Below are 23614 nucleotides of genomic sequence, written 5' to 3'. Positions count from 1 at the left end.
AGTCCATCCTGACTGTTGTTAGTGAGTTCTCACTGTTGTGTAGTCATTTCTGACTGTTGTGTAGTCAGTTCTCACTTTTGTGTGGTCAGTTCCCACTGTTGTGTCGTCAGTTCTCACTGTTGTGCAGTCAGTTCTCACTGTTGTGTAGTCAGTTCTGACGGTTGTGTAGTGAGTTCTCACTGTTGTGTAGTCAGTTCTCACAGTTGTGCAGTCAGTTCTGACAGTTGTGTCGTCAATTCTCACTGTTGTGTAGTCAGTTCTGACTGTTGTGTAGTCAGTTCTCCCTGTTTTGTAGTCAGTTCTCACTGTTGTGCAGTGACTTCTGACTGTTGTGTAGTGAGTTCTGACTGTTGTGTAGTTAGTTCTGACTGTTGTGTAGTCAGTTCTCACTGTTGTGTAGTCAGTTCTGACAGTTGTGTAGTCAGTTCTCACTGTTATGTAGTCAGTTCTCACTGTTGTATATTCTCACTGTTGTGTAGTGAGTTCTGACTGTTGTGTAGTCAGTTCTCATTGTTGTGTAGTCAGTTCTGACTGTTGTATAGTGAGTTCTCACTGTTGTGTAGTCAGTTCTCACTGTTGTGTAGTCAGTTCTGACAGTTGTGTAGTCAGTTCTCACTGTTATGTAGGACAGTTCTCACTGTTGTGCAGTGAGTTCTCACTGTTGTGCAGTGAGTTCTGACTGTTGTGTAGTCAGTTCTCACTGTTGTGTAGTCAGTTCTCAGTTTTGTGTAGTGAGTTCTGACTGTTGTGTCGTAAGATCTCTCTGTTGTGTAGTCAGTTCTCACTGTTGTGCAGTCAGTTCTGACAGTTATGTAGTCTGTTGTCACTGTTGTGTATGGAGTTCTCACTGTTGTGTAGTCAGCTCACACTCTTGTGTACTGAGTTCTCACTGTTGTGTAGTGAGTTCTGACAGTTGTGTCGTCAGTTGTGACTGTTATGTAGTGAGGTCTCACTGTTGTGTCGTGAGCTCTCACTGGTGTGTAGTCTGTTCTCACTATTGTGTAATGAGTTCTGTCTGTTGTGTAGTCAATTCTGACTGTTGTGTATTGAGTTCTGCCAGTTGTGTAGTGTGTTCTCATGGTTGTATAGTCAGTTCACACTGTTGTGTTGCCAGTTCTGACTGTTGTGTAGTCACTTCTCACTGATGTGGAGAATCCTCACTGTTGTGTAGTCAGCTCTCACTGTGGTGTAGTGAGCTCTGACTGTTGTGTAGTCAGTTCTCACTGTTGTGTAGTGAGTTCTCACTGTTGTGTAGTGAGTTCTGACTGTTGTGTAATCAGTTCTCACTGTTGTGTAGTCAGTTCTCACTTTTGTGTAGTGAGTTCTGAATGTTATGTCGTAAGATCTCTCTGTTGTGTAGTCAGTTCTCACTGTTGTGCAGTCTGTTCTGATTGTTATGTAGTCTGTTCTCACTGTTGTGTACTGAGTTCTCACTGTTGTATAGTGAGTTCTGACAGTTGTGTTTTGAGTTGTGACTGTTCTGTAGTGAGTTCTCACTGCTGTGTAGCGAGTTTTCTCTGTTGTGTATTCAGTTCTGACTGTTGTGTCGTGAGTTGTGACTGTTGTGTAGTGAGTTGTCACTGTTGTTGAGTGAGTTCTACTGTTGTGTTGTCAGTTCTGACTGTGATGTAGTCAGTTCTGACTGTTGTGTAGTTAATACTGACTGTTGTGTAGTGAGTTCTCATTGTGGTGTAGTGAGTTCTGACTGTTGTGTAGTCAGTTCTCACTGTTGTGTATTGAGTTCTGACTGTTGTGTAGTGAGTTCTGACTGCTGTGTAGTGAGTTATCTCTGTTGTGTACTGTGTTCTGACTGTTGTGTAGTCAGGTCTGACTGTTGTGTAGTGAGTTCACACAGTTGTGTAGCCAGTTCTCACAGTTGTGTAGTGAGTTCTCACTGTTGCATAGTCAGTTCTCACTGTTGTGTCGTCAGTTCTGACTGTTGTAGTGAGTTCTCACTGCTGTGTAGGGAGTCCTCACTGTTGTGTAGTCAGTTCTCATTGTTGTGTAGTGAGTACTGACAGTTGTGAGTTGTGACTGTTCTGTAGTGAGTTCTCACTGCTGTGTAGCGAGTTTCCTCTGTTGTGTATTCAGTTCTGACTGTTGTGTCGTGAGTTGTGACTGTTGTGTAGTGAATTGTGACTGTTGTTTAGTGAGTTCTACTTTTGTGTTGTCAGTTCTGACTGTTATGCAGTCAGTTCTCACTGTTGTGTAGTGAGTGCTCACTGTTATATAGTCAGTTCGGACGGTGATGTAGTCAGTTCTGACTGTTGTGTAGTCAATACTGACTGTTGTGTAGTCGGTTCTCACAGTTGTGTCGTGAGTTCTCACTGTTGTATAGTCAGTTCTCACTGTTCTGTAGTCAGTTCTGACAGATGTGTCGCCAGTTCCCACTGTTGTGTCGTCAGTGCTCATTGTTGTGTAGTGAGTTCTCACTGTTGTGTAGTGAGTTCTGACTGTTGTGTAATCAGTTCTCACTGTTGTGTAGTCAGTTCTCACTTTTGTGTAGTGAGTTCTGAATGTTGAGTCGTAAGATCTCTCTGTTGTGTAGTCAGTTCTCACTGTTGTGCAGTCTGTTCTGACGGTTATGTAGTCTGTTCTCACTGTTGTGTCGGGAGTTCTCACTGTTGTTTAGTCAGCTCTCACTGTTGTGTACTGAGTTCTCACTGTTGTATAGTGAGTGCTGACAGTTGTGTTGTGAGTTGTGACTGTTATGTAGTGAGGTCTCACTGATGTGTAGTGAGTTCTCACTGGTGTGTAGTCACTTCTCAATGTTGTGCAATGAGTTATGTCTGTTGTGTAGTCAGTACTGACTTTTGTGTATTGAGTTCTGCCAGGTGTGTAGTGTGTTCTCACGGTTGTGTAGTCAGTTCTCAATGTTGTGTAGCCAGTTCTGACTGTTGTGTAGTCACTTCTCACTGATGTGTAGCGAGTCCTCACTGTTGTGTAGTGAGTTCTAACTGTTGTGTAGTTAGTTCTCACTGTTGTGTAGTGAGGGCTCACTGTTGTGTAGTGAGTTCTAACTGTTGTGTAGTGAGTTCTAACTGTTGTGTAGTTAGTTCTCACTGTTGTGTAGTGAGGGCTCACTGTTGTGTAGTGTGTTCTCACTGGTGTGTAGTCAGTTCTCACTGTTGTGCAATGAGCTCTGTCTGTTGTGTAGTCAGTTCTGACTGTTGTGTATTGAGTTCTGCCAGTTGTGTAGTGTGTTCTCACGGTTGTATAGTCAGTTCTCACTGTTGAGTAATGAGTACTGTCTGTTGTGTAGTCAGTTCTGACTGTTGTGTATTGAGTTCTGCCAGTTGTGTATTGCGTTCTCAATGTTGTATATTCAGTTCTCACTGTTGTGTAGGCAGTTCTGACTGTTGTGTAGTCACTTCTCACTGATGTGTAGCGAGTCCTCACTGTTGTGTAGTCAGCTCTCACTGTTGTTTCGTGAGTTCTAACTGTTGTGTAGTTAGTTCTCACTGTTATGTAGTGAGGTCTCACTGTTGTTTAGTGAGTTCTCACTGGTGTGTAGTCAGTTCTCACTGTTGTGTAGCCAGTTCTGACTGTTGTGTAGTCAGTTCTCACTGTTGTGTATTGAGTTCTGACTGTTGTGTCGTCTGTTCTCACGGTTGTATAGTCAGTTCTCACTGTTGTGTAGCCAGTTCTGACTGTTGTGTAGTCAGTTCTCACTGTTGTGTATTGAGTTCTGACTGTTGTGTAGTGAGTTCTGACTGTTGTGTAGTGAGTTATCACTGTTGTGTACTGAGTTCTGACTGTTGTGTAGTCAGGTCTGACTGTTGTGTAGTGAGTTCACACAGTTGTGTAGCCAGTTCTCACTGTTGTGTAGTGAGTTCTCACTGTTGTATAGTCAGTTCTCACTGTTGTGTCGTCAGTTCTGACTGTTGTGCAGTCAGTTCTCACAGTTGTGCAGTGAGTGTTCACTGTTGTGTAGTCAGTTCGGACTGTTGTGTAGTCCATCCTGACTGTTGGTAGTGAGTTCACACTGTTGTGTAGTCATATCTGACTGTTGTGTAGTCAATTCTCACTAATATGTGGTCAGTTCTGCCTGTTGTGTAGTCAGTTCTGACTATTGTGTATTGAGTTCTCACTGTTGTGTAGTCAGTTCTCACTGTTGTGTAGTGAATTCTCACTGTTGTGTAGTGAGTTCTGACTGTTGTGTAGTCAGTTCTCACTGTTGTGTAGTCAGTTCTCACTGTTGTGCAGTCAGTTCTGAGGGTTATGTAGTCTGTTCTCACTGTTGTGTAGGGAGTTCTCACTGTTGTGTAGTCAGCTCTCACTGTTGTGTAGTCAGTTCTCACTGTTGTGTAGTGAGTTCTGACAGTTGTGTTGTGAGTTATGACTGTTATGTAGTGAGGTCTCACTGTTGTGTCGTGAGTTCTCACTGGTGTGTAGTCAGTTCTCACTGTTGTGTAATGAGTTCTGTGTGTTGTTTAGTCAGTTCAGACTGTTGTGTATTGAGTTCTGCCAGCTGTGTAGTGTGTTCTCACGGTTGTATAGTCAGTTCTCACTGTTGTGTAGCCAGTTCTGACTGTTGTGTAGTCACTTCTCACTGATGTGTAGAGAGTCCTCACTGTTGTGTAGTCAGCTCTCACTGTTGTGTAGTGAATTCTAACTGTTGTGTAGTTAGTACTCACTGTTGTGTAGTGAGGTCTCATTGTTCTGTAGTGAGTTCTCACTAGTGTGGAGTCAGTTCTCACTGTTGTGTCAGGAGTTATGTCTGTTGTGTAGTCAGTTCTGACTGTTTTGTATTGAGTTCTGCCAGTTGTGTCGTGATTTCTCACGGTTGTATAGTCAGTTCTCACTGTTGTATAATGAGTTCTGTCTGTTGTGTAGTCAGTTCTGACTGTTGTGCAGTGAGTTCTGAATATTATGTAGTGAGTTCTCACTGCGGTGTAGTCAGTTCTCACTGTTGTGCAGTCAGTTCTGAGGGTTATGTAGTCTGTTCTCACTGTTGTGTAGGGAGTTCTCACTGTTGTGTAGTCAGCTCTCACTGTTGTGTAGTCAGTTCTCACTGTTGTGTAGTGAGTTCTGACAGTTGTGTTGTGAGTTGTGACTGTTATGTAGTGAGGTCTCACTGTTGTGTCGTGAGTTCTCACTGGTGTGTAGTCAGTTCTCACTGTTGTGTAATGAGTTCTGTCTGTTGTTTAGTCAGTTCAGACTGTTGTGTATTGAGTTCTGCCAGCTGTGTAGTGTGTTCTCACGGTTGTATAGTCAGTTCTCACTGTTGTGTAGCCAGTTCTGACTGTTGTGTAGTCACTTCTCACTGATGTGTAGAGAGTCCTCACTGTTGTGTAGTCAGCTCTCACTGTTGTGTAGTGAATTCTAACTGTTGTGTAGTTAGTACTCACTGTTGTGTAGTGAGGTCTCATTGTTCTGTAGTGAGTTCTCACTGGTGTGGAGTCAGTTCTCACTGTTGTGTCATGAGTTCTGTCTGTTGTGTAGTCAGTTCTGACTGTTTTGTATTGAGTTCTGCCAGTTGTGTCGTGATTTCTCACGGTTGTATAGTCAGTTCTCACTGTTGTATAATGAGTTCTGTCTGTTGTGTAGTCAGTTCTGACTGTTGTGTATTGAGTTCTGCCAGTTGTGTAGTCAATCCTGACTGTTGTGTCGTGAGTTCTCACTGTGGTGTAGTGAGTTATCACTGTTGTGTACTGTGTTCTGACTGTTGTGTAGTCAGGTCTGACTGTTGTGCAGTGAGTTCTGAATATTATGTAGTGAGTTCTCACTGTGGTGTAGTCAGTTCTGTCTTTGTGTAGTGAGTTCTCACTTTTGTGTAGTGAGGTCGCACTGTTGTGCAGTGAGTTCTCACTGGTGCATAGTCAGTTTTCACTGTTGTGTAGCCAGTTCTGACTGTTGTGTAGTCACTTCTCACTGATGTGTAGGGAGTCCTCACTATTGTGTAGTCAGTTCTCACTGTTGTGCAGTGAGTTCTCACTGTTGTGTAGTCAGTCATGACTGCTGTGTCGTGAGTTGTGACTGTTGTGTTATGAGTTGTCTCTGTTGTGTAGTGAGTTTTCACTGTTGTGTAGTCAGTTCTCACTGTTGTGTAGTGAGTTGTGACTGTTCTGTAGTGAGTTGCCTCTGTTGTGTAGTGAGTTCTCACTGTTGTGTAGTGAGTTCTGTCTGTTGTGTAGTGAGTTGCCTCTGTTGTGTAGTGAGTTCTCACTGTTGTGTAGTGAGTTCTGTCTGTTGTGTAGTGAGTTGTCTCTGTTGTGTAGTGAGTTCTCACTGATGTGTAGTGAGTTCTGTCTGTTGTGTACTGAGTTATGACTGTTGTGTAGTGAGTTCACACAGTTGTGTTGCCAGTTCTCACAGTTGTGTAGTGAGTTCTCACTGTTGTATAGTCAGTTCTCACTGTTGTGGAGTCAGTTCTGACTGTTGTCTGGTCAGTTCTCACTGTTGTGCAGTGAGTGTTCACTGTTGTGTCGTGAGTTCTCACTGTTGTGTAGTGAGATCTGACTGTTGTGTAGTCAGTTCTCAGTTTTATGTAGTGAGTTCTGACTGTTGTGTCGTAAGATCTCTCTGTTGTGTAGTCAGCTCTCACTGTTGTGCAGTCAGTTCTGATGGTTATGTAGTCTGTTCTCACTGTTGTGTATTGAGTTCTCACGGTTGTGCAGTCAGTTCTGACTGTTGTGTAGTCAGTACTAACTGTTGTGTAGTGAGTTCTGAATGGTGTGCACTCAGTTCTGACTGTTGTGCAGACTGTTGTGTAGACAGTTTTCACCATTGTTTAGTAAGTTCGGACTGTTGTGTAGTCAGTTCTGACTGTTGAGTAGTCAATCCTGACTGTTGTGTCGTGAGTTCTCACTGTGGTGTAGTGAGTGCTGACTGTTGTGTAGTCAGTTCTCACTGTTGTGTCGTGAATTCTCTCTGTTGTGCTGTCAGTTTTCACTGTGTAGTGAGTTCTGACTATTGTGTACTGAGTTCTCTCTGTTGTGTAGTGAGGTCTCACTGTTGTGCAGTGAGTTCTCACTGGTGTGTAGTCAGTTTTCACTGTTGTGCAGCCAGTTCTGACTGTTGTGTAGTCACTTCTCACTGATGTGTAGGGAGTCCTCAGTGTTGTGTAGTCAGGTCTCACTGTTGTGCAGTGAGTTCTGACAGTTGTGTTGTGGCTTGTGACTATTCTGTAGTGATTTCTCACTGCTGTGTAGCGAGTTCTCTCTGTTGTGTAGTCAGTTGTGACTGTTGTGTAGTGAGTCGTGATTGTTGTGTAGTGAGTTCTGACAGTTGTGTAGTGAGTTCTGACTGTTGTGTAGGCAGTTCTGACAGTTGTGTAGTGAGTTGTGACTGTTGTGTAGTGAGTTCTCACTGTTGTGTAGCAAGTTATGACTGTTGTGTTGTCAGTTCTCACTTTTGTGCAGTGAGTGTTCACCAATGTGTAGTAAGTTCGGACTGTTGTGTAGTCAGTTCTGACTGTTGTGTAGTCAATCCTGACTGTTGTGTCGTGAGTTCTCACTGTGGTGTAGTGAGGTCTGACTGTTGTGTAGTCAGTTCTCACTGTTGTGTAGTGAATTCTCACTGTTGTGTAGTGAGTTCTGACTGTTATGTAGTCAGCTCTCACTGTTGTGTATTCAGGTCTCACTATTGTGTAGTGAGTTGTGACTGTTCTGCAGTGAGTTGTCTCTGTTGTGTAGTGAGTTCTCACTGTTCTGTAGTGAGTTCTGTCTGTTGTGTAGTGAGTTCTGACTGTTGTGTAGTGAGTTCACACAGTTGTGTTGCCAGTTCTCACAGTTGTGTCGTGAGTTCTCACTGTTGTAGAGTCAGTTCTCACTGTTGTGCAGTGAGTGTTCACTGTTGTGTAGTCAGTTCTGACTGTTGTGTAGTCAGTTCTGACTGTTGTGTAGTCCATCCTGACTGTTGTTAGTGAGTTCTCACTGTTGTGTAGTCATTTCTGACTGTTGTGTAGTCAGTTCTCACTTTTGTGTGGTCAGTTCCCACTGTTGTGTCATCAGTTCTCACTGTTGTGCAGTCAGTTCTGACTGTTGTGTATTCAGTTCTGACTGTTGTGTCGTCAGTTCTGACTGTTGTGTAGTCAGTTCTCACTGTTGTGCAGTCAGTTCTGACTAATGTGTCGTCATTTGTCACTGTTGTGTCGTGAGTTCTCACTGTTGTATAGTCAGTTCTCAGCGTTGTGTAGTCAGTTCTGACTGTTGTGTAGTCAGTTCTGACTGTTGTGTAGTCAGTTCTCACTTTTGTGTAGTCAGTTCTGACTGTTGTGTAGTCAGTTCTCACTGTTGTGCAGTCAGTTCTGACTGTTCTGCAGTGAGTTCTCCCTGTTGTGTTGTCAGTTCTCACTGTTGTATAGTGAGTTCTGACCATGGTGTCGTCATTTCTGACTGTTGTGTAGTCAGTTCTGACAGTTGTGTAGTGAGTTCTGACCATGGTGTAGTCATTTCTGACTGTTGTGTAGTCAGATCTGACTGTTGTGTAATGAGTTATCTCTGTTGTGTAGTCAGTTCTCACTGTTGTGTAGTCAGTTCTGACAGTTGTGCAGTCAGTTCTCACAGTTGTGCAGTCAGTTCTGACTGTTGTGTCATCAGTTCTCACTGTTGTGTAGTCAGTTCTGGCTGTTGTGTAGCCAGTTCTCCCTGTTGTGTAGTCAGTTCTCACTGTTGTGCAGTGACTTCGACTGTTGTGTAGTGAGTTCTCACTGTTGTGTAGTGAGTTCTGACTGTTGTGTAGTGAGTTCTCTTTGTTGTGTTGTGAGTTCTCACTGTTGTGTAGTGAGTTCTCACTGTTGTGTAGTGAGTTCTCACTGTTGTGTAGTCAGTTCTCACTGTTGTGTAGTCAGTTCTGATGGTTGTGTAGTGAGTTCTCACTGTTGTGTCGTCAGTTCTCACTGTTGTGTAGTCAGTTCTGACTGTTATGTAGTGAGTTCTCACTGTGGTGTAGTCAGTTCTTACTTTGTGTAGTGAGTTCTCACTGTGGTGCAGTCAGTTCTGACTGTTGTGTACTCAGTTCTCACTGTTGTGTAATGAGTTATGACTGCTGTGCACTCAATTCTGACTGTTGTGCAGTCAGTTCTAACTGTTGTGTGGTGAGTTTTCACCGTTGTGTAGTAAGTTCGGACTGTTGTATAGTCAGTTCTGACTGTAGTGATGTCAATCCTGACTGTTGTGTCGTGAATTTTCACTGTGGTGTAGTGAGTTCTGACTGTTGTGTAGTCAGTTTTCACTGTTGTGTAGTCAGTTCTCACTGCTGTGCAGTCAGTACTCACTGCTGTGTAGTGAGTTCTCTCTGTTGTGTTGTGAGTTCTCACTGTTGTGTAGTGAGTTCTCACTGTTGTTGTGAGTTCTCACTGTTGTGTAGTGAGCTCTCACTGTTGTGTAGTCAGTTCTCACTGTTGTGTAGTGAGTTCTCACTGTTGTGTAGTGAGCTCTCACTGTTGTCTAGTCAGTTCAGATTGTTGTGTAATCAGTTCTCACTGTTGTAGTGAGTTCTCACTGTTGTAGTGAGTTCTCACTGTGGTGTAGTCAGTTCTGACTTTGTGTAGTGAGTTCTCACTGATGTGTAGGGACTCCTCACTGTTGTGTAGTCAGTTCTCACTGTTGTGTAGTGAGTACTGACAGTTGTGTTGTGAGTTGTGACTGTTCTGTAGTGAGTTCTCACTGCTGTGTAGCGAGTTCTCTCTGTTGTGTAGTGAGTTGTGACTGTTGTGTAGTGAGTTGTGACTGTTGTGTAGTGAGTTCTCACTGTTGTGTAGTAAGTTCTGACTGTTGTGCAGTCAGTTCTGACTGTTGGTAGTGAGTTTTCACCAATGTGTAGTAAGTTCGGACTGTTGTGTAGTCAGTTCTGACTGTTGTGTAGTCAATCCTGACTGTTGTGTCGTGAGTTCTCACTGTGGTGTAGTGAGGTCTGACTGTTGTGTAGTCAGTTCTCACTGTTGTGTAGTGAATTCTCACTGTTGTGTAGTGAGTTCTGACTGTTATGTAGTCAGCTCTCACTGTTGTGTATTCAGGTCTCACTGTTGTGTAGTGAGTTGTGACTGTTATGTAGTGAGTTAGCTCTGTTGTGTAGTGAGTTCTCACTGTTGTGTAGTGAGTTCTGTCTGTTGTGTAGTGAGTTCACACAGTTGTGTTGCCAGTTCTCACAGTTGTGTCGTGAGTTCTCACTGTTGTATAGTCAGTTCTCACTGTTGTGTAGTGTGTTCTCACTGTTTTGTAGTGAGTTCTGACTGTTGTGAGTTCTCGCTGTTGTGGAGTGAGCTCTCACTGTTGTGTATTCAGTTCTCACTGTTGTGTGATGAGTTCTCGCTGCTGTGTAGTCATTTCTCACTGTTGTGTAGTGAGTTCTCTCTGTTGTGTAGTGAGTTCTCACTGTTGTGTAATCTGTTCTGATTGTTGTGTGGTCAGTTCTCACTGTTGTAGTGAGTTCTCACTCTTGTAGTGAGTTCTCACTGTTGTGTAGTCAGTTCTGACGTTATGTAGTGAGTTCTCACTGTTGTGTAGTGACTTCTCACTGTGGTGTAGTCAGTTCTGACTTTGTGTAATGAGTTCTGACTGTGGTGTAGTCAGTTCTGACTTTGTGTAGTGAGTTCTCAGTGTGGTGTAGTCAGTTCTGACTGTTATGTAGTGAGTTCTCACTGTGGTGTAGTCAGTTCTTTCTTTGTGTAGTGAGTTCTCACTGTGGTGCAGTCAGTTCTGACTGTTGTGTACTCAGTTCTCACTGTTGTTTAGTGAGTTATGACTGCTGTGCACTCAATTCTGACTGTTGTGCAGTCAGTTCTGACTGTTGTGTGGTGAGTTTTCACCGTTGTGTAGTAAGTTCGGACTGTTGTGTAGTCAGTTCTGACTGTAGTGTAGTCAATCCTGACTGTTGTGTCGTGAATTCTCACTGTGGTGTAGTGAGTTCTGACTGTTATGTAGTCAGTTTTCACTGTTGTGTAGTCAGTTCTCACTGTTGTGTAGTGAGTACTGACAGTTGTGTTTTGAGTTGTGACTGTTCTGTAGTGAGTTCTCACTGCTGTGTAGCGAGTTCTCTCTGTTGTGTAGTGAGTTGTGACTGTTGTGTAGTGAGTTGTGACTGTTGTGTAGTGAGTTCTCACTGTTGTGTAGTAAGTTCTGACTGTTGTGTCGTGAGATGTGACTGTTGTGTTATGAGTTGTCTTTGTTGTGTAGTGAGTTCTCACATGTTGTGTAGTCAGTTCTCACTGTTGTGTAGTCAGTTCTGACTGTTGTGTAGTCAGTTCTCACTTTTGTGCAGTGAGTGTTCACTGTTGTGTAGTCAGTTCAGACTGTTGTTTAGCGAGATCTGACTGTTGTGTAGTCTGTTCTCACTTTTGTGTAGTCAGTTCTGACTGTTTTGTAGTGAGTTGTAACTGTTGTGTTGTGTGTTGTGTGTTGTCTCTGTTGTGTAGTGAGTTCTGAATGTTTTGTCGTCAGTTCTCACTGTTGTGTAGTGAGTTCTGACTGTTGTGTAGTGAGTTCACACAGTTGTGTAGTCAGTTCTCACTGTTGTGCAGTGAGTGTTCACTGTTGTGTGGTCAATTCTCACTGTTGTTTGGTCAGTTCTCACTGTTGTGCAGTCAGTTCTGATGTTTATGTAGTCAGTTCTGACTGTTGTGTAGTCAGTTCTCTCTGTTGTGTAGTCAGTTCTCAGTTTTGTGTAGTGAGTACTGACTGTTGTGTAGTCAGTTTTCACTGGTGTGCATTCAGTTCTCACTGTTGTGTAATTGGTTCTGTCTGTTGTGTAGGCAGCTCTGACTGTTGTGTATTGAGTTCTGCCAGTTGTGTAGTGTGTTCTCACTTTTGTATCGTCAGTTCTCACTGTTGTGTAGCCTGTTCTGACTGTTGTATCGTCACTTCTCAATGATGTGTATAGAGTCCTCACTTTTGTGTCGTGAGTTCTCACTGTTGTGTCGTCAGTTCTCACTGTTGTGTAATGAGTTCTGACAGTTGTGTTGTGAGGTGTGACTGTTCTGTAGTGAGTTCTCACTGCTGTGTAGCGAGTGTTCTCTATTGTGTATTCAGTTCCGACTGTTATGCAGTCAGTTCTCACTGTTATGTAGTGAGTGCTCACTGTTATGTAGTCAGTTCGGACTGTTGTGTAGTGAGTTCTCACTGTGGTGTAGTCAGTTCTGACTGTTGTAACATCAGTTCTCACTGTTGTGTCGTGCATTCTGAATGTTCTGTCGTGAGTTCTCACTGTTGTGTAGTGAATTCTCACTGTTGTTTAGTGAGTTCTGACTGTTGTGTAGTGAGTTCTCACTGTTGTGTAGTCAGTTCGGACTGTTGTGCAGTGAGTGTTCACTGTTGTGTAGTCAGTTCGGACTGTTGTACAGTCAGTTCTGACTCTTATGCAGTCCACCCTGACTGTTGTTAGTGTGTTCTCACTGTTGTGTAGTCAGTTTTGACTGTTGTGTAGTCAGTTCTCACTGTTGTGCAGTGAGTGTTCACTATTGTTTAGTCAGTTCGGACTGTTGTATAGTCAGTTCTGACTGTTGTGTAGTCCACCCTGACTGTTGTTCGTGAGTTCTCACTGTTGTGTAGTCATTTCTGACTGTTATGTAGTCAGTTCTCACTGTTGTGTGGTCAGTTCTCACTGTTGTTGGTCAGTTCTCACTCTTGTGCAGTCAGTTCTGATGTTTGTGTAGTCAGTTCTGACTATTGTGTAGTCAGTTATCAGTGTTGTGTAGTCACTTCTGACTGTTGTGTCGTCAGTTCTCACTGTTGTGTCGTCAGTTCTCAGTTTTGTGTAGTGAGTTCGGACTGTTGTGTAGTCAGTTCTGACAGTTGTGTAGTCAGTTCTCACTGTTGTGCAGTGAGTGTTCACTGTTGTGTAGTCAGTTCTGACTGTTGTGTAGTCAGTTCTCACTGTTGTGTGGTCAGTTCTCACTCTTGTGTAGTCAGTTCTTACTGTTGTGTAGTGAGGTCTCACTGTTGTGTAGTCAGTTCTCACTGTTGTGTAGTGAGTTCTGACAGTTGTGTTGTGAGTTGTGACTGTTCTGTAGTGAGTTCTCACTGCTGTGTAGCGAGTTCTCTCTGTTGTGTATTCAGGTCTGACTGTTGTGTCGTGAGTTGTGACTGTTGTGTAGTAGTTGTGACTGTTGTTTAGTGAGTTCTGACTGTTGTGTTGTCAGTTCTGACTGTTATGCAGTCAGTTCTCACTGTTGTGTAGTGAGTGCTCACTGTTATGTAGTCAGTTCTGACTGTTGTGTCATCAATTCTCACTGTTGTGTCGTGCGTTCTGAATGTTCTGTCGTGAGTTCTCACTGTTGTGTAGTGAGTTCTCACTGTTGTTTAGTGAGTTCTCACTGTTGTGTAGTGAGTTCTCACTGTTGTGAAGTCAGTTCAGACTCTTGTGTAGTCAGTTCTCACTGTTGTGCAGTGAGTGTTCACTGTTGTGTGGTCAGTTCTCACTGTTGTTTGGTCAGTTCTCACTGTTGTGCAGTCAGTTCTGATGTTTGTGTAGTCAGTTCTGACTGTTGTGTAGTCAGTTCTCTCTGTTGTGTAGTCAGTTCTCAGTTTTGTGTAGTGAGTTCTGACTATTGTGTAGTCAGTTTTCACTGGTGTGCATTCAGTTCTCACTGTTGTGTAATTGGCTCTGTCTGTTGTGTAGTCAGTTCTGACTGTTGTGTATTGAGTTCTGACAGTTGTGTAATCCATCCTGACTGTTGTTAGTGAGTTCTCACTGTTGTGTAGTCATTTCTGACTGTTGTGTTGTCAGTTCTCACTGTTGTGTGGTCAGTTCTCACTGTTGTTTGGTCAGTTCTCACTGTTGTGCAGTCAGTTCTGACGTTTGTGTAGTTAGTTCTGACTGTTGTGTAGTCAGTTCTCACTGTTGTGTCGTGAGTTCTCTGTTTTGTGTAGTGAGTTCTCACTGTTGTGTAGTAAGATCTCTCTGTTGTGTATTCAGTTCTCACTGTTGTGCAGTCAGTTCTGAGGGTTATGTAGTCTGTTTTCACTGTTTTGTAGGGAGTTCTCACTTGTGTCATCAACTCTCACTGTTGTGTACTGAGTTCTCACTGTTGTGTAGTGAGTTCTGACAGTTGTGTTGTGAGTTGTGACTATTGTGTAGTGAGGTCTCACTGTTGTGTCGTGAGTTCTCATTGTTGTTTAGTGAGTTCTCACTGGTGTGTAGTCAGTTCTCACTGTTGTGTAATGAGTTCTGTCTGTTGTGTAGTCAGTTCTCGTGGTTGTATAGTCAGTTCTCACTGTTGTGTAGCCAGTTCTCACTGTTGTGTAGTCACTTCTCACTGATGTGTAGGGAGTCCTCACTGTTGTGTAATGAGTTCTCACTGTTGTGTAGTCAGTTCTCACTGTTGTGTATGAGTTCTGACAGTTGTGTTGTGAGTTGTGACTGTTCTGTAGTGAGTTCTCACTGCTGTGTAGCGAGTTCTCTCTGTTGTGTATTCAGTTCTGACAGTTGTGTCGTGAGTTGTGACTGTTGTGTAGTGAGTTGTGACTGTTGTTTAGTGAGTTCTGACTGTTGTGTTGTCAGTTCTGACTGTTATGCTGTCAGTTCTCACTGTTGTGTCGTGAGTGCTCACTGTTATGTAGTCAGTTCGCAATGTTGTGTGGTCAGTTCTGACTATTGTGTCGTGAGTTCTCACTGTTGTATAGTCAGTTCTCACAGTTGTGTTGTCAGTTCTGACTGTTGGGTAGTCAGTTCTCGCTGTTGTGTAGTGAGTTTTTACTGTTGTGTAGTGAGTTCTCACTGTTGTGTAGAGGGTTCTGATTGTTGTGTAGTCAATTCTCACTGTTGTGTAGTGAGTTCTCACTGTAGTGTAGTGAGTTCTCACTGTTGTGTAGTCAGTTCCCACTGTTGTGCAGTGAGTTCTGACTGTGTGTAGTCAGTTCTCACTGTTGTGTAGTCAGTTCTCACTGTGGTGTAGTGAGTTCTGACTGTTGTTTAGTCAGTTCTGACTGTTGTGTTGTGACTTCTGACTGTTGTGTAGTGAGTTCTGACTGTTGTGTAGTCAGTTCTGACTGTTGTGTAGTCTTTCTCACTGCTGTGTAGTCAGTTCTGACTGTTGTGTAGTCAGTTCTCACTGTTGTGTCGTGAGTTCTCACTGTTGTATAGTCAGTTCTCACTGTTGTGTAGTCAGTTCTGACTTGTGTAGTTAGTTCTGACTGTTGTGTAGTCAGTTCTCACTGTTGTATAGTCAGTTCTCACTGTTGTGTAGTCAGTTCTGACTGCTGTGCAGTCAGTTCTGACTGTTCTGTCGTGAGTTCTCGCTGTTGTGTAGTCAGTTCTCACTGTTGTGTAGTGACATCTGACTGTTGTGTAGTGAGTTCTGACTGTTGTATAGTCAGTTCTGACTGTTGTGTAGTGAGTACTCTTTGTTGTGTGGTCAGTTCTGACTGTTGTGTAGTGAGGTAGTGAGTACTCTCTGTTGTGTAGTGTATTCTCACTGTTGTGTCGTGAGTACTCTTTGTTGTGTAGTGAGTACTCTCTTGGGTCGTGAGTTTTCACTGTTGTGTAGTCAGTTCTGACTGTTGTGTTGTGAGTTCTCACTGTTGTGTAGTGAGTTCTGACTGTTGTGTAGACAGTTCTGACAGTCCGTGTCGTCAATTCTCACTGTTGTGTGGTGAGTTCTCACTGTTGTGTAGTGAGTTCTGACTGTTGTTTAGTCAGTTCTGACTGTCCGTGTAGTCAGTTCTCACTGTTGTGTAGTCAGTTCTCACTGTTGTGTAGTCAGTTCTCACTGTTATGTAAGTTCTCTTTGCTGCCATTGCTGTCACTCCACTGCTTGGTCTCTTTCATTGTTTAGTCTGTCTCATGTTTTCTCCTCTGTTTTATAGTCATTCTTAGTGTTGTTTGGTCAGTTTCGTGGTCAGTTTCACTTTGTTTTGGCAGTCTCGATGATGTTTGGTCAGTCAAGGTGGAGTCTGTTTGATCACTGTTAAGTGGTGATCTGATCAAAGTTTTCAGGATATTAAGGTGAACAGATAGGGAAGATAGAGAGAAACTATTTCTGCTGGTTGGGAAATCTTGGACTCGGGTCATAAAATTAGAGCCAGACCTTTAGGAGTGAAATTAGGAAACACTTTTATAGACAAAGGGTGGTAGAAGTTTGTAACTCTGTTCTGCAAATGGCAACTGATGCTCGATCAATTGTTAATTTTAAATCTGAGATTGATAGCTTTTTGTTAACCAAAGGTATTAAGGGCTACTGGCCAAAGGCGGGTATATGGAGTTAGGTCACAGATCATGCATGATCTCATTAAGTGGCGGAACAAGTTCGAGGTACTCAATGGCCTACTCCTGTTCCCATGTTCCTTTATTCCTACCACTGAGCCACAGCTGACACCACACAAAGGGCCGAGTGTGTTATCCCAGTGGATACTGATCCCCTATTTAGATTACAAAGGAAGGTACACACTGCTAGGATCTGAGGGCCATCTGATAGTTCACCCACAATGGGTAGACCCAAAATGGCAGATCCAATGTTGGGGCCTGTGTCAGCATCTGTTTATCTCACTGGCACTGGCAGCCAGTGAGTGGGATTCATCAGAAACCTTCCCCCGCCCGCACCCCCCCCATACCACTCTCGAATTTCCAAGGAGGGTTTTTAGCAGTGACATTTTACAGGGGAGCCTCCAATGTGACTGTTGGAGATAACAGAGTAAAGTAAATGGGGCAGCAGGGTTTCTTTCAGTGCATCGTGATGCCCAATGTGCAGAATAAAGTGGAATAAAAGTACTCACACTCCAACATTTCAGGATTTACATAATATCATAAGTCAAAGGTCAGAGGTTAGAGATCAGCTGGCTCTCTGAACTTCCTCCTTCAAATGCCAAACTCTCCCACCATAGTATTCAGTCTCACTTTCAACGTTATCGCCTCTATGGCAGTTCGTTCCAAACACTTGTCACTCTGAGTGCCCCATACTAGAATTCTCACGGACAAATCACACGGAACTCAGATCCATTCCCATGTGTCCAACCAACTCACCCAACAACATCATTTGCTGCAAATCTATTGTTTTACTTTAAAATAATTGATGAAAATCAGCAAAAAACTAAAATTGCACTAGAGTAAGTAAAATAGATTGAAATCAAACAGTATTAGACATAATAGTGAAATAAACAGTTTGACCAGCAATGGACAATGGAAATGCATCAACAACTGCCTAATTACCAATATTACAGAGGAACCTCGCCCCAAGGCTCTCCCCCAAGGCCATTGCGACCTCTGGGCTCTGAACGCACTCTGTTCCCCGACCTCCCAAGATCTAAGTGCGCTGTGATGCTCCCTGAACACGTTGGCAATGCCCCCTTTTTAATGAAATGGTCTAACAATGAGCAGAGGCACTGAGTTCAGCAGGAACATTCCTGGGGGGCCTGATGGGATCCGACATCCAGGGCTGCCCAGCGAACTCTATCTGATCTCTCACAAAGACCACAGCGCTCAACTCTGCAACCCTGACAACCACTTGTCAGGCTTGTTCCTTCATGGTCAGTCAATGAAACATCACCGTACTCTGGTATGGCAAAGGCTCCTGAAACACGGCCACTATTGACGTGCTATGAACACATAACCTCAGAGTGGCAGTGTGAGTTGCAGATCTGCCAGGTTTTGCTAACCTGAGACTAATCAGATCATTATATAAAAACTGTGCGCACTATATAAGGATGTAAACAAAGCACTGTTGTTGAGTTTCAGGGTACAATATTGTGCCATGATTTCGGAAGATCAGAAAGCGTGAGCAATTTAGCGTTTCCATTGTGAAAAGCATATACAACAGCAATTCACGTTTAATGGATGAAACGAATAGTTTTGAGTTTGGGACAATCACTTTTTTCCAGTCCAGAGAGGAGCAGGGAGCAGGGTATTTAAAAATGCTCTAGGGGTAGGTCTGTGCGAGAGTGTAAAATGGGTGAGAGGGTGATACATCTGTTGTGTATCTGCAAAGCATGCACTCCCATGTTCCGCCATCAGGGAGCTCATCCCCTGAAGTCCCGAGGGATCCCAGCATCCATTGGGAGCACTGTATATAAGCTGGCCCCTAAGGCCTGTTCCTCACTCTGGAGTGTCTGTGGAGTGTCTGAGGTCACTGTTACTTTAACCTCCCTGTGTGCAGCCTCATCTGTGTTAGGAACACAATAACTGGCGACGAGAATATGAATCCAACGCAAAGATGCAGCAAACTGTGGGCATCCTGGAGAAGTTCTCGGAGGGTGAGGACTGGGAAGCCTATGTCGAACGGCTAGACCAGTACTTTGTAGCCAACAAGCTCGACGGAGAAGGAAGCGCTGCAAAAAGGAGAGCGGTCCTCCTCACAGTCTGCAGGGCACCGACCTACAGCCTCATGAAGAATCTTCTGGCTCTGGTGAAACCCACAGATAAGTCGTATGAGGAGCTGTGTACACTGGTTCAGGAGCATCTTAACCCAAGGGAGAGCGTGCTGATGGCGAGGTATCAGTTTTACACGTGCCAGCGATCTGAAGGTTAGGAAGTGGCGAGCTACGTCGCCAAGCTACAGCGACTTGCAGGACACTGTGAGTTTGATGGCTACCTGGAGCAGATACTCAGAGACTTTTTTTGTACTGGGCATTGGCCATGAGACCATCCGACGAAAACTTTTGGCTGTAGAGACACCGACCCTCAGTAAGGCCATTGTGATAGCACAGGCGTTTATGTCCACCAGTGATAACACCAAGCAAATCTCTCAGCACACAAGTGCTAGCAATGTTCATAAATTAACTGGAACTGTGTTTGCGAGCAGAAATGTACAGGGCAGAACCCACGAGTTTGCAACTGCCAGCAGGCCTCAGGGGACCCAGATGACTCAGACTCCCCAACAAAGGATGAATGCAAGGCAATTCACACCTTGTTGGCATTTTGGAGGCTTCCATCATCTCGCTGCAAAGGGTATGTTTGCAAGAACTGTGGAACAATGGGGCACCTCCAATGAGCTTGCAAACGAGCTTCAAGCTCTGCAAAACCTGCAAACGACCAAATGGCAGAGGAAGATCGGTCCACGGTGGATCAAAGCAATTTCGAGTCTCAGAGAGAGGAGGCAGATGCTGAAGTACACAGGGTGCACACATTTTCGACGAAATGTCCACCTATCATGCTAAGCGTAAAATTGAATGGCTTACCTGCAGCCATGTAACTGGACACTGGCATTAGCCAATCCATCATGAGTAAAAAGATGTTTGAGAGACTGTGGTGCAACAAGGCATTCAGATCAGCCCTGAACCCCATCCATACGAAACTGAGAACGTACACCAAAGAGCTTATCACTGTCCTGAGCAGCACCAAGGTCACCTACGAGGGCACAGTGCATGAACTGCCACTCTGGATTGTCCCGGGCGATGGCCCCACACTGCTTGGAAGGAGCTGGGTGGACAAAATCCGCTGGAATTGGAATGACATCCGAGCGCTATCACATGTCGATGAGGTCTCATGTACCCAGGTTCTTAACAAATTTCCTTCCCTCTTTGAGCCAGGCATTGGAAACTTTTCCGGGGTGAAGGTGCAGATCCACTTGGTCCCAGAGGCATGACCCATTCACCACAAGGCGCGAGCGGTACCTCACATGATGAGGGAGAGAGCAGAAATCGAGCTGGACAGGCTGCAACGCGAGGGCATCATTTCCCCAGTGGAATTCAGCGAGTGGGCCAACCCGATTGTTCCAGTACTCAAAATAGATGGCACGGTCAGGATTTGCGGCGATTATAAAGTAACTATTAATCGTTTCTCGCGACAGGACCAATACCCGCTACCTAAGGCAGACGACCTATTTGCGATGCTGGCAGGAGGCAAGACGTTCACCAAGCTCGACCTGACTTCGGCCTACATGACGCAGGAGCTGGAGGAGTCTTCGAAGGGCCTCACCTGCATCAACACGCAAAAGGGATTATTCATCTACAACAGATGCCCGTTTGGAATTCGGTCGGCTGCAGCGATCTTCCAGAGAAACATGGAGAGCCTACTCAAGTCGGTACCACACACGGTGGTCTTTCAGGACGACATATTGGTCACGGGTCAGGACACCGTCGAACACCTACAAGACCTGGAGAAGGTCCTCCAGCGACTGGATCGTGTAGGGCTATGGCTGAAGAGGTCGAAATGCGTCTTCATGGCAACAGAAGTGGAGTTTTTGGGGAGAAAGATCGTGGCGGACTGCATTCAGCCCACAGACGCCAAGACAGAGGCTATCAGGAACGCGCCCAGGTCACAGAACGTCACAGAGCTGCGGTCGTTCCTGGGACTCCTCAACTATTTTGGTAACTTCCTACAGGGGTTAAGCACCCTTTTAGAGCCCCTATATGTGTTATTGCGCAAAGGTGAGAACTGGGTATGAGGAAAAAAACAAGTAATTGCTTTTGAGAAAGCCAGAAACATTTGATGCTCCAACATGCTGCTTGTATTGTGTAACCCGTGTAAAAGACTTGTGCTAGCATGTGACGCATCGTTGTATGGAGTCGGGTGTGTATTACAAAAGCTAATGTTGCGGGGAAATTGCAACCTGTCGCCTATGCTTCCAGGAGCTTGTCTAAGGCCGAGAGGGCCTACAGCATGATTGAAAAAGAGGCATTAGCATGTGTGTTCGGGGCAAAGAAAATGCATCAGTACCTGTTTGGCCTCAAATTTGAGCTGGAAACCGATCACAAGCCCCTCACATCCCTGTTCGCTCAAAACAAGGGGATAAATACTAATGCCTCAGCCCGCATAGGCACTCGCGCTATCAGCGTATAACTATACCATCCGCCACAGGTCAGGCACCGAGAACTGTGCGGATGTTCTCAGTCGGCTACCATTGCCCATCACGGGGGTGGAAATGTCGCAGCCTGCAAACTTGTTGATGGTGGCGCAGCTCGCAGACTTGTTGATGGTCATGGAAGCATTTGAAAATGATAAATCACCTGACACGGCCCGCCAGGTTAGGACTTGGACCAGCCAAGATCCTCTGCTGTCCCTAGTAAAAAAAACTGTGTACTGCATGGGAGCTGGGCCAGCATCCCCGTTGAAATGCAAGAGCTAATCAAGCCGTTCCAGCAGTGAAAGAATGAGCTGTCGATTCAGGCAGATTGCCTCTTGTGGGGTAACCGCGTTGTGCTGCCAAGAAAGGGCAGGGAGACGTTCATCTCTGATCTCCACAGCACACACCCGGGTATAGTAATGATGAAAGCGATAGCCAGATCCCACGTGTGGTGGCCCGGTATCGACTCTGACTTACAGTCCTGTGTACGGCAATGCAGCGTTTGTGCTCAGTTGAGCAACGCGCCCAGAGAGGCATCACTAAGTTTGTGGTCCTGGCCCTCCAGACCATGGTTGAGGATCCATGTCGACTATGCAGGCCCGTTTCTCAGTAAAATGTTCCTGGTGGTGGTGGATGCTTTTTCAAAATGGATTGAATGTGAAATAATATCGGGAAGCACCGCCACCACCACCATTGAAAGCCTGAGGGTCATGTTTGCCACCCACGGCCTGCCTGACATACTGGTCAGTGATAACGGACTATGTTTCACCAGTGCCGAATTTAAAGAATTCATGACCCACGATGGGATCAAACATGTCACCTCGGCCCCATTTAAACTAGCCTCCAATGGACATGCAGAGCGGGCAGTACAAACAATCAAACAGAGCCTTAAACGAGTCACAGAAGGCTCACTCCAAACCCGCCTGTCCCGAGTATTGCTCAGTTACCGCACGAGACCCCACTCGCTCACATGTTCCGCCATCAGGGAGCTCATCCCCTGAAGTCCGAAGGGATCCTAGCATCCCTTGGGAGCACTGTATAAAGCCGGCCCCTAAGGCCTGTTCCTCACTCTGGAGTGTCTTATTAAAGACTGAGGTCACTGTTACTTTAACTTCCCTGTGTGCAGTCTCATCTGTGTTAGGAACACAATAACATCTCTCCCCATTTGCTTTTCTATTGAAGTCAATGGAAGATGTAAAAAGATGGGAGGTGGGCTGCCAATTCACCATCACCCGATTTCTACTATCGCACAACGTCAGGATCTATCTCCATGACGCCACTCACAGGTGGATGGATCCGGTCCAACTGCACAACACGCAAATGCTGAACTGGGCTGCTGGTGAATAACCGAGCGTGGAGCGTGTCTGAGTGTGCACACAGCGAGCCAAGGCGAGACATGTCACACACAGGTTGGAGCATGTTACACACATGATAACACACAGGTTTCAATGCACTGTACAATGTGGCTGGAGTGCATCATCACCCACGTCAACCAAATTTTTGTTTGATTTAAGTTGATGGTCAAAAGTTAATTTGTTTATTTGTCGGGTTTTAGTGCCGCTTTAATCAAGCGGCACTTCATTTATGTTTCAACTAAAATAGTTGTGGCTGGTCTGTGTGAATCAGTCCCACTCCTACATTGTACTGCTCATACATCACAAATCATCTCAGTAACTACTTACGGCACCCGTAGTGTGGGGAACCTTTGAATGTCATTTTCTGACATGTTCTGTGAAACAAAAAAAAACACGAGCTTAGTTTAGAATTTCTAAGTTTTAAACGAGAGTGTAGATATACAAGAAGCAAGATAGTGCACAGATATAATGCACCAATCTAATGCATACACATAAAGAAATAACAAGAATGATTTGAAGCCAAGTGTCTTTTTGTATTTTTGCACCAGATTCATGAAAACCTACTGAATAAGTAAACTACGGGCTGATTCAAACAAGACAGGAAAAGGCGCAATGGCAAAGACAGGCCAGTCCATCGAGTCTGTCATGTTGAGCCATGTTGTAACTACAGCGCCCAATACTCCCACCACCCCGACCATAAAATACACACCCACCCCCCCACCCTCACCACAAAATATACATAAACCCCCCTCACCCCCCCACCACAAAATACACATACCCACCACCACAAAATACACATAACCCCCCCACCCCCCGTCCACAAAATACACATACCCCCCCCTCAACCCCCACCACAAAATACACATACTCCCCCCACGCTCCCACCCCACAAAATCCACATAAACCCCCCCCCCGCCCCTGCGACCACAAAATCAACATAACTCCCCACCCCACCCAACCACAAAATCAACATAACTCCCCATCCCACCCGACCACAAAATACACATAAACGTCCCCCTACCCGACCATAAAATCCACACATGCCCCCCCACACCCCTGACCACAAAATCTACATAACCCCCCCGCCCCTCACCCGACCACAAAATCCATGCCCTCCATAACCATAAAATCCACACACCCCCCCCCCAACCACCTCCCCACCACCGATTACAAAATCCACGGCCCCAATACTCACCACCCATTGGTTGTTAAATCCACGTTCCCCTTCAATACTCCCCATGCACCCATTGAATATCTCCACCAGGTCCCAGGAGACACCGAATCTGAAGGCACCCTGAAGGATCTTTTAGCAGCCTTTGTGCAGCCCGTTATCCCCTCCAACCCCTAACCAACTAACGAAGAATTTACTATTAACACTGCAGCTCTCCTTGCCTGTCCTTATTCGCAAGCATTGGGTTTTAATCTGTAAAATTATTTCTGCTCATGTCTGATTTGTCCTTGTACATAACAACCTTTTCATTTTGACTCTGGTTTACTATACATGATTTAATGCCTGCATTTAAAAAGCACTCAGTTCATGCACGTTAACTGTGCAGTGCATGGCTAGTACTGTAATATATCCCTTAGTGCCTCTTGAATGATT

At 44.8% G+C, this 23614-nt stretch overlaps 1 protein-coding gene across 1 annotated transcript in view; it reads right to left on the bottom strand.

Moving 5' to 3' along the window:
- The window catches only part of lcp2a (lymphocyte cytosolic protein 2a), a 534123-nt gene that overhangs the window by 490908 nt on the left and 19601 nt on the right, over window positions 1-23614 (bottom strand). The window contains exon 3 of the mRNA XM_070877846.1: window positions 22339-22385. Within this exon, the coding sequence (XP_070733947.1) occupies window positions 22339-22385 (47 nt within the window). The remainder of the gene's footprint in view (window positions 1-22338; window positions 22386-23614) is intronic.

Source organism: Pristiophorus japonicus, chromosome 4, assembly GCF_044704955.1.
Source record: "Pristiophorus japonicus isolate sPriJap1 chromosome 4, sPriJap1.hap1, whole genome shotgun sequence".
In the NCBI taxonomy this organism is placed as follows: Eukaryota; Metazoa; Chordata; class Chondrichthyes; family Pristiophoridae; genus Pristiophorus; species Pristiophorus japonicus.
This window is presented reverse-complemented; position numbering and strand designations above follow the sequence as displayed.